The 16750-nt window shown below is 36.0% G+C and overlaps 1 protein-coding gene across 1 annotated transcript in view; it reads right to left on the bottom strand.

Moving 5' to 3' along the window:
* Positions 1–3141: 3141 nt before the first annotated feature.
* Positions 3142–16750, bottom strand: part of LOC132549468 (colorectal mutant cancer protein-like) — a 64353-nt gene continuing 50744 nt past the window's right edge. The window contains exons 7-18 of the mRNA XM_060213407.1: positions 14925–15034; positions 14420–14598; positions 12678–12947; positions 12257–12366; positions 11795–11915; positions 10230–10623; positions 8027–8207; positions 7103–7340; positions 6697–6858; positions 6033–6241; positions 5585–5687; positions 3142–4357 (exon numbers count right to left, since the gene is read on the bottom strand). Of these exons, the coding sequence (XP_060069390.1) occupies positions 4268–4357; positions 5585–5687; positions 6033–6241; positions 6697–6858; positions 7103–7340; positions 8027–8207; positions 10230–10623; positions 11795–11915; positions 12257–12366; positions 12678–12947; positions 14420–14598; positions 14925–15034 (2167 nt within the window). The 3' untranslated portion in view covers positions 3142–4267. The remainder of the gene's footprint in view (positions 4358–5584; positions 5688–6032; positions 6242–6696; positions 6859–7102; positions 7341–8026; positions 8208–10229; positions 10624–11794; positions 11916–12256; positions 12367–12677; positions 12948–14419; positions 14599–14924; positions 15035–16750) is intronic.

Here is a 16750-nt window from a genome sequence, read left to right as displayed (position 1 = left end):
TCTAGATAACCCTATAATGAACACACAAAAGGTGGAAGAATTAAGAGATTTCAATTCAGAGAGAGATATTTTGATTTTCAGGGCCAGTATTAACATCTACATTCCTGTTATATCTGTTTGATAATATTACCCTCAGACATGTTATTGTCTGTAATCATGGAAAAAATCTAGGCACAACTATTATTCCTGTAGTTTTCACTGTGTTCACCGGTTGACCTGTTGACCTGTTGACCTGTATCTCGTCATCCTCATGAATATCGTCTTATGTTGGTGATTTTTATTCAATTATATAAAAATCAAAATTGTATTTGGGAGTAGTTATTATGATTTGGGTGACGTCATATGTTGTATGCATTGATGGCAGTATAGGAAAGATATTAAAATTTTCATTTTTTTAATGATGTAAGTTTATTCATAAATAGTTCATTGTTAGTACTATCATCATTATTCTTCATCTCTTTATATCAATGAGACGTCTTTTAACTTTCCACTCAAACCGTAATATATTCTACTTTGATCTTGCTCATCATGCTACAGTGAAAGGATACATAACCAAATTATCATACAGGCCATCAATTACTTGTTTTAAACTATATGAATTAGTCTTTATCACAAGTTTGATTCCAGTGTTTTGAAAATGCTAAAATGCTGGATTGTGCATAAAGCCAGCAAATTGTGTTACACAGGAAATAGTTCTAGTGTTAATGTTTAAAGTTATTAAAAAACAGCTAAATTATTAGGGGTTCATAAGTGTCCATCTAAATGTCCGGGAGAAGTTTTCCAAATTTTCATTCCAAATTTTTACATTTCAATTCTGCATTATTTCTTAATCTTACATCCAAACTGAAGTTAAATTAGTGCATTGCATAGATAAACTCCCACATGTCATTAGAAGATCACAACTTTGTCATGCTGTAAAACACTCCTCTGTCCTGCAGGTCATATTTACACTGAGCTTTTGTTGAATCTGTTTTGCCCTTAATAAAAGTACAGATCACAGTTGTCTCCCCTGAGAAGATATCACTGTCTCCAATTATATACTCCCAATAGTAAATGGAAGAAAACATGCATAGAAATATCCCTATATTCCTACAAAATCTCTGATGGAATCTTTAAAAAACAAGAGAATTCTTGCCTAAAAATATGTAAAATTATTGAAAACAATCTAACAAATGATTTTTTTTACTTTAAGTTTTGAAGTAACACTTTGATAAATTACTTTCAGACAGAAATACTATTTTCTCTACATTATTCGTCTCTTTTGTTGTAAAAATTCCACAAAACCTCATGAACATATCATTGATCAGCTGTATTATACATATTTACTGCAAGCAAATAAAAATTCAGGTTTTATAAGCAAGACTACTACTATACAACGTTGTTAAATGAGTCTCTGTGTTTTGATATGATCAGTTATCAGTTTTATCCTGCAACATGCCCACAGACTTAAACAGGATTTCTGTAGCAGTAATTTACAGGGCAATGAATAACTACTGTTAATTTTCTGCAGAAATTGACATTGAAATGATTAATTACATGGAAATTACACAATGTATTGAATTGTGGGGCTAGTACACATCTAGACTTTGACATTTCTTGCGATCACTTTGGATTTCCTAAGTCACCTCCTAGGCTTCAAAATTTAGGCCCTCAGCATCACTGATGTGTACTAGAAGGATGAAACAGCTGTTTAATTCAATATTTGGATCTACAGATTTTATATTGAAAGATGATATTTACTTGCATGTTTTGTACAATTGTAAAAGATGGGTGGGCTTATTATCAGACATGGGCTTATTGCTGGATAGGTTTTGTAACCAATGTGTTATTCTACTTATAAATCCTCACTTTTGGATGAAAAAAAGAAAAATGAAGACATAGTGATATACTGGGTACATCAGTACATATAATGAAGACGTTTACAGTGTAATGATGTATCCAGCTGCTCAGCATCACTACAGTACTGTACAGTGTTATGATGTATCCAGCTGCTCAGCATCACTACAGTACTGTACAGTGTAATGATGTATCCAGCATGTACTGTACAGCATCACTACAGTACTGTACAGTGTAATGATGTATCCAGCTGCTCAGCATCACTACAGTACTGTACAGTGTAATGATGTATCCAGCTGCTCAGCATCACTACAGTACTGTACAGTGTAATGATGTATCCAGCTGCTCAGCATCACTACAGTACTGTACAGTGTTATGATGTATCCAGCTGCTCAGCATCACTACAGTACTGTACAGTGTAATGATGTATCCAGCTGCTCAGCATCACTACAGTACTGTACAGTGTAATGATGTATCCAGCTGCTCAGCATCACTACAGTACTGTACAGTGTAATGATGTATCCAGCTGCTCAGCATCACTACAGTACTGTACAGTGTAATGATGTATCCAGCTGCTCAGCATCACTACAGTACTGTACAGTGTAATGATGTATACAGCTGCTCAGCATCACTACAGTACTGTACAGTGTTATGATGTATCCAGCTGCTCAGCATCACTACAGTACTGTACAGTGTAATGATGTATCCAGCTGCTCAGCATCACTACAGTACTGTACAGTGTAATGATGTATCCAGCTGCTCAGCATCACTACAGTACTGTACAGTGTAATGATGTATCCAGCTGCTCAGCATCACTACAGTACTGTACAGTGTAATGATGTATCCAGCTGCTCAGCATCACTACAGTACTACAGTACTGTACATCACTACAGTGTACAGTGTATGATGAATCCAGCTGCTCAGCATCACTACAGCATCAGCATCACTACTGTACTGTACAGTGTAATGATGTATCCAGCTGCTCAGCATCATACAGTACTGTACAGTGTTATGATGTATCCAGCTGCTCAGCATCACTACAGTACTGTACAGTGTTATGATGTATCCAGCTGCTCAGCATCACTACAGTACTGTACAGTGTAATGATGTATCCAGCTGCTCAGCATCACTACAGTACTGTACAGTGTAATGATGTATCCAGCTGCTCAGCATCACTACAGTACTGTACAGTGTTATGATGTATCCAGCTGCTCAGCATCACTACTGTACTGTACAGTGTTATGATGTATCCAGCTGCTCAGCATCACTACAGTACTGTACAGTGTAATGATGTATCCAGCTGATCAGCATCACTACAGTACTGTACAGTGTAATGATGTATCCAGCTGCTCAGCATCACAACAGTACTGTACAGTGTAATGATGTATCCAGCTGCTCAGCATCACTACAGTACTGTACAGTGTTATATAGAGTTATCATTCCATAAAAACTAAAGCTTACAAAAAAACCTGCAGTAACTCTAGGGGGGTAATACATACAATACATGCTGGCATTTCTACAGAAATATATGTATGGGTGGGCAAGTATTACCAGACATAGTACTGTGGCCACATGAATACTATAACATCCTACTACAAGTTTAATGTTATGAGTGACAAGCAGGGATAACTCCGTCATAATTCCAGGAATTCTGATATCTTGGCCTTCATCTTATGAAGCGTTTTCCTTTTTCTGGGTTTCCAATCAGTTATGTTTCTTTTGTGAACATTTTCCAAAAACTTCCAAATCCTCACTTTTTTCCAATCATACAAGTTTAAAATAATTTTTTTCCACAAAATCTTTCAATCTTTTTATCCAAACCTTCCTCAGATTAGTGTCGATCATTCAATCAAAGTAACGATACACTGAATTGCTTTCATCGACTCCGTTGAAGACTTCACACAAAATCACAGCCGATATACTGTAGTAATATCTCGATATACATTTAGACACATACACAGTCATAAAAAACCAGGACATCACATATTTCCAAATACAGACCTAAAACTTTCTATGGCAAGTTTTGACAGAAATTCCTCAAAAACTGCATAATTCTGTCACTGGACACCTATCTTCTGTATTGTTTGTAAAAATTGAATTTTTACACAAAATCAATTATCCATCTTGGAAGAACTTTGCCAGGTTTGGCATAGTCGACACAAGTAACTTTCCATAAGAATGGGTAGAGTTGTTGATCTTGAAGGTTCTACAAATAGTAAAACACTTTCACAATTTGGTTTGGCAAATGGAATCTCCATTCCATTAGCATGTGTGAAACAATTACTCCTGAAGGTTCAATAAACAGGAACAAGACATTCTGAATACAGCGATTTCACAGTAAACAAAGCTTTCATTAATCCAGATAATTAGCAACAATGTCAAGCAATCACCAACTTCACAGACAAGTTTTCATTGGTGAATACAGTCGTTGCTATAGTGACGTCTCATTAGGAGCCGGGCGGGACTGTGACATCACAGTGTCTGGTTCCTGCATAGCTAGCTTCTTACCAATCAACTGAATCTGTCAGGGATAATATAAAAATTTTAATCATTTTGTGTAAAAATTGATAAATTTTAATAATTCTAAAACAGAATAGTTCATGTCTACCATGGTATAAGGTATAAGGTATAAGGATATTCAAACATAGAAACATTTCTTGAGAAGTATGATTTACCTGTGTATCGTAACGTTCTGTTAAGTATGATTTACCTGTGTAGCGTAACATTGTGTTAAGTATAATTTACCTGTGTATCGTAACGTTCTGTTAAGTATAATTTATCTGTGTATCGTAACGTTTTGTTTAGTATAATTTACCTGTGTATCGTAACGTTTTGTTTGGTATAATTTACCTGTGTATCGTAACGTTCTGTTAAGTATAATTTACCTGTATATCGTAACGTTCTGTTAAGTATAATTTATCTGTGTATCGTAACGTTTTGTTTAGTATAATTTACCTGTGTATCGTAACGTTTTGTTTGGTATAATTTACCTGTGTATCGTAACGTTCTGTTAAGTATAATTTACCTGTATATCGTAACGTTCTGTTAAGTATAATTTATCTGTATAATTTAGTATAATTTATCTGTGTATCGTAACGTTTTGTTTGGTATAATTTACCTGTGTATCGTAACGTTCTGTTAAGTATAATTTACCTGTATATCGTAACGTTCTGTTAAGTATGATTTACCTGTGTATCGTAACGTTCTGTTAAGTATAATTTACCTGTATATCGTAACGTTCTGTTAAGTATAATTTACCTGTGTATCGTAACGTTCTGTTTAGTATAATTTACCTGTGTATCGTAACGTTGTGTTAAGTATAATTTACCTGTGTATCGTAACGTTCTGTTTAGTATAATTTACCTGTGTATCGTAACGTTCTGTTTAGTATAATTTACCTGTGTATCGTAACGTTCTGTTAAGTATAATTTACCTGTGTATCGTAATGTTCTGTTAAGTATAATTTACCTGTGTATCATAACATTTTGTTTAGTATAATTTACCTGTGTATCGTAACGTTCTGTTTAGTATAATTTACCTGTGTATCGTAACGTTCTGTTAAGTATAATTTACCTGTGTATCGTAACGTTCTGTTTAGTATAATTTACCTGTGTATCGTAACGTTGTGTTAAGTATAATTTACCTGTGTATCGTAACATTTTGTTTAGTATATTTTACCTGTGTATCGTAACGTTCTGTTAAGTACGATTTACCTGTGTATCGTAACGTTCTGTTAAGTATAATTTACCTGTGTATCGTAACGTTCTGTTAAGGCCTGCATCTGTAGCTCCATCCTCTTGAGTTTACTTTGATATTTCTTCTTTGATTTATCAAAGGCTGATATCAAGGCACTGTAAAATGTAGAGGTTATTACACTGATCATCCTGATCACTGACAGCAATATCTTAGTGTTACTATGGCAACCAGTATCAGTACTGATCCATCTATACAATAGTCATAAATTGTAATTGTAAATAACATTCATGGCTAAAAGTTGTTCCTGATAATTTATTCAGTTTTATCATCAAAGTTTATATATTGTTTCATATTCTGGTCTTCGTAACATAAAAACATCTATAATTTACCAATTATTTTCTGATCTAATTTTTTTGAAGTTGTCACCAACAGCAAAACAGCTTAGGACTCAGATGTCATGAACAGTTACAGTGATTGGTTTGTACGAGTCATAAACTCACCTGTTTGCCCGTTTAAGATCATTCACAAAGTCAGCTGATTGTTGATGTCTGATTTCTGAATTTCTTGATAATTTCTCAAGTGTAACCACTAATTCCTGAACCCGAGCCTTTAACTTCTTCTCTCGCTTCGCTGCTTCTGATAACTCCTTCCCTAAGTCAGGATTACTGGACATGTAATCCACCAATGAAAAGCCAGCATTATCTTCATCCTAAAACAAAAAATATCTATATATATATATAATTACTGTGAATGCTTTAAGCCATTAACTACTACGAGGGGAAATGTTTTGAAACAGGTCACAGTTCATCATACGAAAGTAGGAGATAAAGTCTGTGAGTTATGATATTCTACAAAGAGCCTGCTAATGGATGTGTAGATAATAGTGTATTTATTCTGTCCAGCGTCCAACATAAACCCTTTATCTGAAAAAAGTAACTTAGCTTATTAGAGGAAAATATCATAACGTTTTTTAATGGTTTTAATGACTATCATCGATATCCATGGCTTCATTACCAGAAACATCAGATTAAGACTTGGCCTTATTACAAAACATGGGCTTATTGCCTAACATCGGTTTTGTTATCAGATATTATTCAATATTACAGTAATTAACATCCTAGCAATATTCTATCAGTGTGGTTTTGATTATCTAACCACACATACCTGTGGGTGTCTCGCCTCTCTTTCCTGTAGTTCACACTTGAGGTGCTCAATCTGTAAAATATGAGCCTGTTCCTCCGACTCTCGACTTGACAATTTTAATTCTAATGCACGTTTCTCTTTCTCTAGTAAATAGTTACTGGACTTCAGCTCCGTCTTCTCTTCCTGTAAGTAAAGTAACACTTTACAGACACTGACACTTCACAAGGTTTTATTAACCTTTATACACGAGGGCTGTCACAGATGGGTTACATTCCTCGAACAGGACAAAATCTAAGTATGAAAAATAAGGGATTATCACAGGTTAAAGAATTAAAATTGTAACTGGAAAGCAGTAAACATGGAGGTCTGATAACAAGGCAGAGCTACAGTCAGATACAGGTTCCGTACTCTCTAACCAGTAACTTACCTTCATGGCCATTAGTTCCTGCATCAACACAGCATTTTCTAGGTCCAGTCTCTGTGTCTCCACGCTTCGGTGATTTTCCTGGACCTGAGGCTCCAAATGAATGCTCTCTATCTCCATGATGGTAGACTTGACGGTTGCCCGACTATTTTTAAGGCACTGAATGTATTCTCTGATACGCTGCTCATCATTTTTGTTAAAATCACTGTCCACAGTAGCACTGCCCTTGGAACTTGATGCACTGAAACCCACACAGAGTTTAATCCATCATAATATTTAAACTAAGATAATACTCATTACATGCTAGGTTATGTTCTTTTTCAGATCACAAAGTTTTACTTCAGACTTTGTATTTCAGCACTGTAATATTCTTTTACATCTGTTAACATATATATTTTTACAACAAAAACATCTTTATTTTACCTTGTTAATATGTTTATATATATATATCTAAATATATTTGATTTTTAAATATGTTTTACATGAATATCTATGATTTACCTGGTCTATACCTATGATTTACCTGATGTTTATCTGATTTACCTGGTCTATATCTATGATTTACCTGGTCTGTATCTATGATTTACCTGGTCTATATCTATGATTTACCAGGTCTATATCTATGATTTACCTAGTCTATACCTATGATTTACCTGGTCTATATCTATGATTTACCTGGTCTATATCTGTTTTACCTGGTCTATATCTATGATTTACCTGGTCTATATCTATGATTTACCTGGTCTATATCTATGATTTACCTGGTCTATATCTATGATTTACCTGATCTATATCTATGATTTACCTGGTCTATATCTATGATTTACCTGGTCTATATCTATGATTTACCTGGTCTATATCTATGATTTACCTGATGTAGATCTGTTTTACCTGGTAAATATACTGATCAGACATATTTTATTTTACCTGGATGTGGACATCTCATCCCAGGGGTTGGCACTAGAGGCTTGTACCCCACTGTATATTCCTACACTTCTGTCCAGCTTCAACAACAGATGTTTTACCATGTTCTCTGCAGTTCGACGACTTTGTGCGACTCGCTGGGCCATAGCCTCCATCTGACTGGCATCCCTCTGCATGCCTTCAGCTGTGATATCAAAACATTAACAAACATCAAACTAGAGACAAAGTCAACAAAACAGGCAGAAGTCAATATAACAGCCAAAGGAGGGTGGGTGGCTTATTACAGGACCCAAGAGAGCTATCAAAATAACACAGACACTGAGTCAGTGGGTAACTTATCACAGGGTAAAATTATACATGTATTGATTATTCTAACATAACATGTAAGGCTGGGTAATAATAGTAATATTGAAGGTCTGCAGAAATAACAACAATTACTATTTGTTTTCCTGTACTAAGCCCACTACATCTCTATATTGAATCAGAGGTAATGCGTTGAACCCCCTGAGGTCTTGTAATAAGCCCACTACATCTCTATATTGAATCAGAGGTCATGAGGTGACCCTAGGGTCTTGTAATAAGCCCACTACATCTCTATATAGAATCAGAGGTCATGAGGTGACCCTAGGGTCTTGTAATAAGCCCACTACATCTCTATATAGAATCAGAGGTAATGAGTTGACCCTAGGGGCTTGTAATAAGCCCACTACATCTCTATATAGAATCAGAAGTCATGAGGTGACCCTAGGGTTTTGTAATAAGCCCACTACATCTCTATATAGAATCAGATGTCATGAGGTGACCCTAGGGTTTTGTAATAAGCCCACTACATCTCTATATAGAATCAGATGTCATGAGGTGACCCTAGGGTTTTGTAATAAGCCCACTACATCTCTATATAGAATCAGAGGTAATGAGTTGACACTCTGGGATTTTGCAGGAAATGATAATAATTGTCTCATAAAATGTGGTCAAACAGATAATTTGTTGTGACGTTTCCTTTGTATTCAGTATAACTACTGAAATGTTCTGTGTAAATCTTAAGTTTGAATTCAGATAGAAGTTAATTTTAAAAATCATCTGATGATCTTGGCCTAACAAACAGTATTACCTATAAAATTGAACATGACCTTAGATTTTCATATTAAGTTTGACAATGATACTTTTATTTTACCTGACCACTGGCTACTGACCTTGACCTGTTAATCCAGCAGCTTGACAGTTACAACAGATGAACGACAGCTAGCTCACTCTCCACCAGCCTCCAAGTAGGCACGCCTTCAGCTGTGATATCAAAACATTAACAAACATCAAACTAGAGACAAAGTCAACAAAACAGGCAGAAGTCATATGCCTCCATTGTCTGGTCTGAATATCCTAACGCCAGTTGAAAATAACACAGCTGTGTGATTGGGTAACTTATCACAGGGTAAAATTATACATGTATTGATTATTCTAACAAAACATGTAAGGCTGGGTAATAATAGTAATATTGAAGGTCTGCAGAAATAACAACAATTACTATTTGCTTTCCTGTACTAAGCCCACTACATCTCTATAATGAATCATTAATGCTTGTTGTCGGTCTTGTAATAAGCCACTACATCTCTATATTGAATCAGAGGTAATGCGTTGAGCCCCCTGAGGTCTTGTGATAAGCCCACTATATCTCTATATTGAATAAGAGGTCATGAGGTGACCCTTGGGTCTTGTAATAAGCCCACTACATCTCTATACTGAATCAGAGGTCATGAGGTGACCCTAGGGTCTTGTAATAAGCCCACTACATCTCTATATTGAATCAGAGGTAATGAGTTGACCCTAGAGTCTTGTAATAAGCCCACTACATCTCTATATTGAATCAGAGGTAATGCGTTGAGCCCCCTGAGGTCTTGTAATAAGCCCACTACATCTCTATATTGAATCAGAGGTAATGAGTTGACACTCTGGGCTTTTGCAGGAAATGATAATAATTGTCTCATAAAATGTGATCATACAGATAATTTGTTGTGAAATTTCCTTTGTATTCGGTAAAGTATGGAAATGTTCTGTGTAAATCTTAAGTTAGAATTCAGATAAAAGTTAATTATAAAAATCATCTGATGATCTTGGCCTAACAAACAGTATTACCTATAAAATTGAACATGACCTTAGATTTTCATATTAAGCTTGACAATAAACTTTGACCCTGACCACTGCTACTGACCTTGACCTGTTAATCCAGCAGCTTGACAGTTACAGAGAACGACAGCTAGCTCACTCTCCACCAGACCAAGTAGGACGTCATATGCCTCCATTGTCTGGTCTGAATATCCTAACGCCAGTTGAAGTGCTGTGTGATTGGACTCATATTTGCCCATCAGCACCGTCAGACGATCTGTCATGGATTTACTCTCCTCCAGTGTAAGCAACAGTAAATCATTCTGTGACTTTAAATTGTCTATTTTACTCTGAAGTCTTTCAAATTCTAGTTCAAACTCATTAAGCTTGTTGTCGGACATTTCATTTCCACATTTGTAGAGTGTTTGTAAGATTTCCTGCATATTCGAGCACTCCTGTAAACTCTGTACCAGGTGTTCTGCAACCTTGGTGTTGGGTAACTGAAATATCCAAATTACATCTAATGACTACAAAATACTCTGCACTAGGTGTCCTATGACTTTCACATTGGGTAATTATAATATCAAAATTAACTGAAAATATGTACACAAACAATTCTGTCAATACAAAAGTTATGGAGACAATATCACCAATACTCAACATCCACCAAACTTTATTCACATAAAGGTAACATCAAATACTGGTAATATGATTCACATGTTTCTTCAGTTTTTACTAAACTAACTTGATATCAGTGCTGATCATTTTTACAACAACGTTAATACGATATCAAGACAGAGATGTGGAGTTTACACACTTTAATGTCGAAAAAGTACCGTTTTTTTAATTTTCCAATCATTTCTGGATAAAACTTAACTGATTGATCATCAAATCAGACCCAAATCTTTTACATTACCCGAGAGGGGTAAGAATATCAACAGAACTATTCTGTTGACCACTCACAAACTCATAAACCCAATATTTGGACCAATCAATAGTCTTTTTACTCTGCATCTGAAATGTTTGTTAGCACCATCTCTTCATATATCAACTTTCAAAACCTTCATTCATTCCTGTTGAGTAAGTATAATTTATCTGCCATATCAATGTCCCTGCATAAGTATAATAGCTCTACAGAGCTCATCTCTACCCCTTAGATCTGGTGACCACTCACCCCTATAGAGCTCATCTCTACCCCTTAGATCTGGTGCTCACTCACCCCTATAGAGCTCATCTCTACCCATTAAATCTGGTGCTCACTCACCCCTATAGAGCTCATCTCTACCCCTTAGATCTGGAGCTCACTCACCCCTATAGAGCTCATCTCTACCCCTTAGATCTGGTGCTCACTCAACCCTATAAAGCTCATCTCTACCCCTTAGATCTGGTGCTCACTCACCCCTATAGAGCTCATCTCTACCCCTTAGATCTGGTGCTCACTCACCCCTATAGAGCTCATCTCTACCCCTTAGATCTGGTGCTCACTCACCCCTATAGAGCTCATCTCTACCCCTTAGATCTGGTGCTCACTCATCCCTATAGAGCTAATCTCTACCCCTTAGATCTCTTGCTCTGCCACATCTACAGAGCTAATTTCTACCCTTAAGACCTGGTGCTCACTATTCTCTACAGAGCTCTCATCTCTACCCCTAAGATCTGGTGATCACTCACCCCTGCAGAGCTGATCTCTGCCCCTAAAATCTGGCGCTCACTAGCACAGGTTTTTAGTTTTTTCAACTCTGCAACCTTGGCAACAGGGAATGACTCGTTTGTGGAGGATGCTGGCGTTGACCTAGAAACAGAAAATAAATTATACTTGGTAGGTCTTAAATCAGGTAATTTCAATACTTAATCATAATTTTTCACTATTTTTAACAGTTTTAAGTGGCAGTAAATGGTCTGGCTGCTTTGCGGGTTACATATTGTCTCCAACAGGGGTAAGATGTTGAGGTTTGGTGGGCATAGCTCTTTGTGTTGTACAGGTACATACCTATCTTTACAGGGGTAAGATGTTTATGTTTTGTGGGCGTGGCTGTCAGGCTGTGTTGTAGTGTTACATATCTGTCTCCACTGGGGCTAAGATGTTCTGGTTTTGTGGGTGGGGCTGTCTGAGTATGTTGTAGTGTTACATACCTATCTCCACTGGGGGTAAGGTGTTGTGGTTTTGTGGGCGTGGCTGTTCGACTGTGTTGAGGACTGGAGGCTAGATCATACGTTTGCTGTCGACATTGAATATCTTTCACCTGAAACAGATATACAAACATTTATAGATGAATCAAATAACATTCACAGAATTATTTTTGTATTTATTTTCATATCTGGGAATTATTTTGTAAATTTCATATATCTCCAAAATAAGAATTTGTCAAAAATATCAAAATTAACATTAACTTTAAATATCAGTGATCTTATATTAATAGCCTCATACAGATTAAGCTCTGCCTCTTATCATAAATATTCATTACCTTTCCTTTGAACCTCTCTCTCTCCTATCTAATACTGTTGATTGCTGCCTCATACATATTAAGCTCCGCCTCTTATAAATATTCATTACCTTTCTTTTGAACCTGTCTCTCTCCTCTCTAATACTGTCGAGTGCTGCCTTATACATATTAAGCTCCGCCTCCTGTCTACCAATTTGTTCTTGCATGGTACTAGTCTCTGCCCTGAGACTGTTGATTTCCTCCTGTAGATAAGCTGGTTCTGGGAACTCATTTGGAGGAGGTGGGGGTGGAGGATGGAAGGTTGCTGGACGGGGGTCACGTGGAGGAGGAGCTGGAGGGGGTGTTGACTCAAAATCAAATGCCTCCATCTGTTTACAGGCCTAGATAAAAATAAGTGAATTATTAAAGAAGAGAAAAATGTATGTGTATCTAAATTAGTTAAACATGATTAGTCAGGTAGGACATTGGTAAGGTTTGATTCCCTGAACAGACAAAAGATAATGGATCATCTGTTTAACTACTGGAGTTTTCCATGGATTCTCCAGTTTCTTCCCATAATAACATCCCTCTGGTGTTTCCATCGAAGCCAATTATTGTTGAAATATAAATAAAGTTTATATTTGATTAAAACGTTTTGAGGAAAAATGATGACTTTCCAAATTTGTTATTCCAACAATCAAACATACAACATTTGATGTTGACAATCGGTAATTTTATCAAGAGACGAAAGATTTGTGGCAATTATCATCCTAATAAATCATGCATACATTACCTTTGACTTTGGGTCACAGGGTCAAAGGTGACAGGGTGGGCTTATTACAGGACAATAGAATCAACAGTTAACTTTACTGAACACTAAATATAAAGGTGAGAGTAACTGCCAGAAAAATTCATATCTAACATGTCTACAGGGAAAGTACACATTGAGTTGACCCAACAGTGGCTGTGAGTAACTGGAGGTCAATTCCTGGAGTCATATCTATATCTCTTCATATATTCTAAGGGGGAATTCTGTTCTTTGGTCAATATTTGTTTCATCTCTGGAAACACCACAGGCAATTTATATGCTGTATTTGGTCGAGAGCCAGAAATAAGACGCCAGTGAATGGTTGGAGTGTTAAACTGTAGATAGACAACAGAATGTTTCTCTACACCACTTCTAGACTAAACTATGTCTGTACCGCATTGCATTTCTTCATTTTGTATGTCTGTCCTGCTGTCCATTATTCTAGAGTGTGGTCAGTCCTACTGCCCATTCTCTCATTAGTATGCGTCCGTCCAACTGCCCCTTTCTTCATCTTATGTCTTCACTTCTCCCTACTGTCCATTACTTTCCCATCCCATGCCTTCCCCTGATTGTGATCACAGTACAATATATACATTTCATTTCGTACTTGACTGGAAAGTACAAACATTTTCCAGTTTAGAAAATACCATTCAAATAATATGTAAATAATCAAATCAATTCTAGAAACCAGTGTTTTTGAAAATTTCATTACCCAGGAAAACATCTTACCTAGGTATTGAAATTTTCAAAAGAAGTTAAATCTGGAAACTAATATAACTCTTAAACATTTACATCAAACATTAAGAATTCACATAATCAGTGTCTCTAATCCAAAAAAGAAGTTTTTTCTTTTTATTACAAATTCTTGTTCAAATCATAACTGATTATAAATCTGCTTCTAATACATGTAGTGAACTTTTTTCCCTATTCTTCAAAACTTAAAAAAGTTTCCCTCATTTCATCATAACAATCATCTTCATAAGCATAGTTTCTCATTTCTATTTTTAGATATGGAAATTCCCATGTCTTTTTATAGATTTACCCCTTTGTTATTTGAAATATTACCTCAAGAGCCTTCTCTTCAATACTATCATCCTCCCCAGTTTCATTAGCATCCTCTTCAAGATCCACATCTTCTTGGTCATCGACCACAACTGATGCGATCCGCTTCCTCTCATCAATGGCACTCTCTAATTCATTGACAACGCGTGACAGCTCTGAGTTCAGGTCATTTCCTGCCTCAACTGCAAACAAATAATTCACCTTTGACCTTGACAATGAGGAACACTTTTGCCTTTGATACAAATTACTGTATGTTTAACATCAAAACTTCATATAATAAGATGTTTAATAGGAAAACATTATATCATTACAAATATATCTACAAAAACCACATGACCTCTTTGATTCCTATGACTTCTATATCCTCTATTGACTCTTTGACCTCTATAACCTCTGAACTCTATAATCTTATTGATTTTCATGATAGAGTTTGCTACGACCTGTATGACCCTCATAACCTCTATGACCCCTACCCTTATGACCTCTTTATATAATCCCTACGACCTACCCATGCTAGCCTGTGATTCTCCAGCAATGTTTTCTCGTGTACTGCCACCATTGTTACTTTTGGTACTGTGGACAGCAGCATCTGATTCCTCCACATCTTCTTCTTCCTCTCTGAAAACCAAAAAGAAACTTGAGCACAATACAGTCTGAATGGACAGATGGATAGACAGAGAGACACACAGACAAATAACTATTACACACTCCCTCAACTATTAAGGTGGAGAATAAATAAAGTTATCACAGGGTATAATATTTATTTATCAGAATATCAACACTGTCTACAATGACAGGCGAAACAAGTCTGGTTTTATAGGGGCATTTTTCCATTGAGGCATTGATGTTTATTGAAATAAAACTAAATGGACAACATGTATTCTTCTAGAGTAGTAAAAGTTGACAACTTGTCATCAATGTGGCAGTCAGAGTTTCAAAATAACCTATGTTTTTAAATTGCAAGAATATTTGAAATTCTTACTTCAGCCTGAAGTAAAAAGATTAATGGTGAATATAGACAGTATTTATACATAAATTTTCAGGATACTTCCACACTAATATCATCATCGACAGACCGTGTGATTCTGTTTTACATTTAAATTTGAAAAAATAATATCTTAGTAAATTTTTATTGATCACACAAAGGAATGGCCTTGGAAGCAAGGCACAAGTCTATGATTTTTAAGGTTGACAAATCTTTAAGAAAAAGCAACATGACAGGTTCTTTCCAGTTGACAATCTCCTCAGCAGGAACATAAATCTTTGTATTTTTCTTATGTTAAGGAATCATTTAGCTAGAAAACATGTTAAACAAAGCTTTCAGAAGAACACATTCTACACCTTCCAGTTTTTAAGTTGACAAATCATTAACCAAGAACACATCTCTGTCTTTTTTTAGTTGACAAATCGTTAAAAACGTCTGATAGTATCCACACCATCAAGTGAGTGGCTCATCTTTTCGGACGACAATCAATATTGTAAGACAGCCATGCTCGATTTTGATTTCCGACAGCCACACAGATCAATGTTCTGATTGGCCTGTTAGTGTTTCCATCACTGTAGAAACACAGTGCAACCAGTAATAGTCTAATTCTTGTTAAAATCATGGAAAAAACTAAAACGTTGATTACACAATCAACCCTAATCTTCATCAGTAAGGAGAGGCAGTACACCAGCGTGTAATCACTTCCACTGATGCAGTGCCTCACGCTGACTTGATGGGTGTTAGTTATATCAGGAGAACTGAAGTGGAGAAAGCTGCTCAGTTCTTTTATCTCAACAAATAAGAGACCAAATGGACCTGCACAGCTCAATGCTGCTGACATTTTGTATCAATGGCCACAGAAAAAGTCTTAATTTTGTGTAGTTTTTTCTTGACAGTTTAGATGACAAATATGAGTAAGATACATATTCCTGTCCTCATCCAGGGGAAGATTCATCACCCATTAATATCGACATAATTATAGGGTTTATTTTGACGTAAACCAATTTTGACGAAAACCTTGATTGTGTCTTTAAACTATTGGTGGATTATTTTAGGAGTCAGAGAAATTATGCAGATCATCTGGGCATATTTCAGAAGTCAAAGATAATGTGTTGGTCCCTCAGGCTTGTTACAGGAGTCAGAAGTAATGTTTTCTTCACATGGGTTTATTTAGGAGTCAGAAAAGGGAGAAAGGTAATGATAACAATATGGTAGAAACACAGTGATAAAACACAGTGATAACAATATGGTAGAAACACAGTGACAACAATATGGTAAAAACACAGTGATAACAATATGGTAGAAACACAGTGATAACAATATGGTAGAATGGCAGTGATAACAATATG

This window comes from Ylistrum balloti, unplaced genomic scaffold (genome assembly GCF_031769215.1).
Source record: "Ylistrum balloti isolate Yb309-2 unplaced genomic scaffold, AGI_CSIRO_Ybal_v1 Utg370058, whole genome shotgun sequence".
NCBI lineage: Eukaryota > Metazoa > Mollusca > Bivalvia > Pectinida > Pectinidae > Ylistrum > Ylistrum balloti.
Note: the sequence above shows the minus strand (reverse complement) of the source record. Positions and strands in the feature narration are given on the sequence as shown.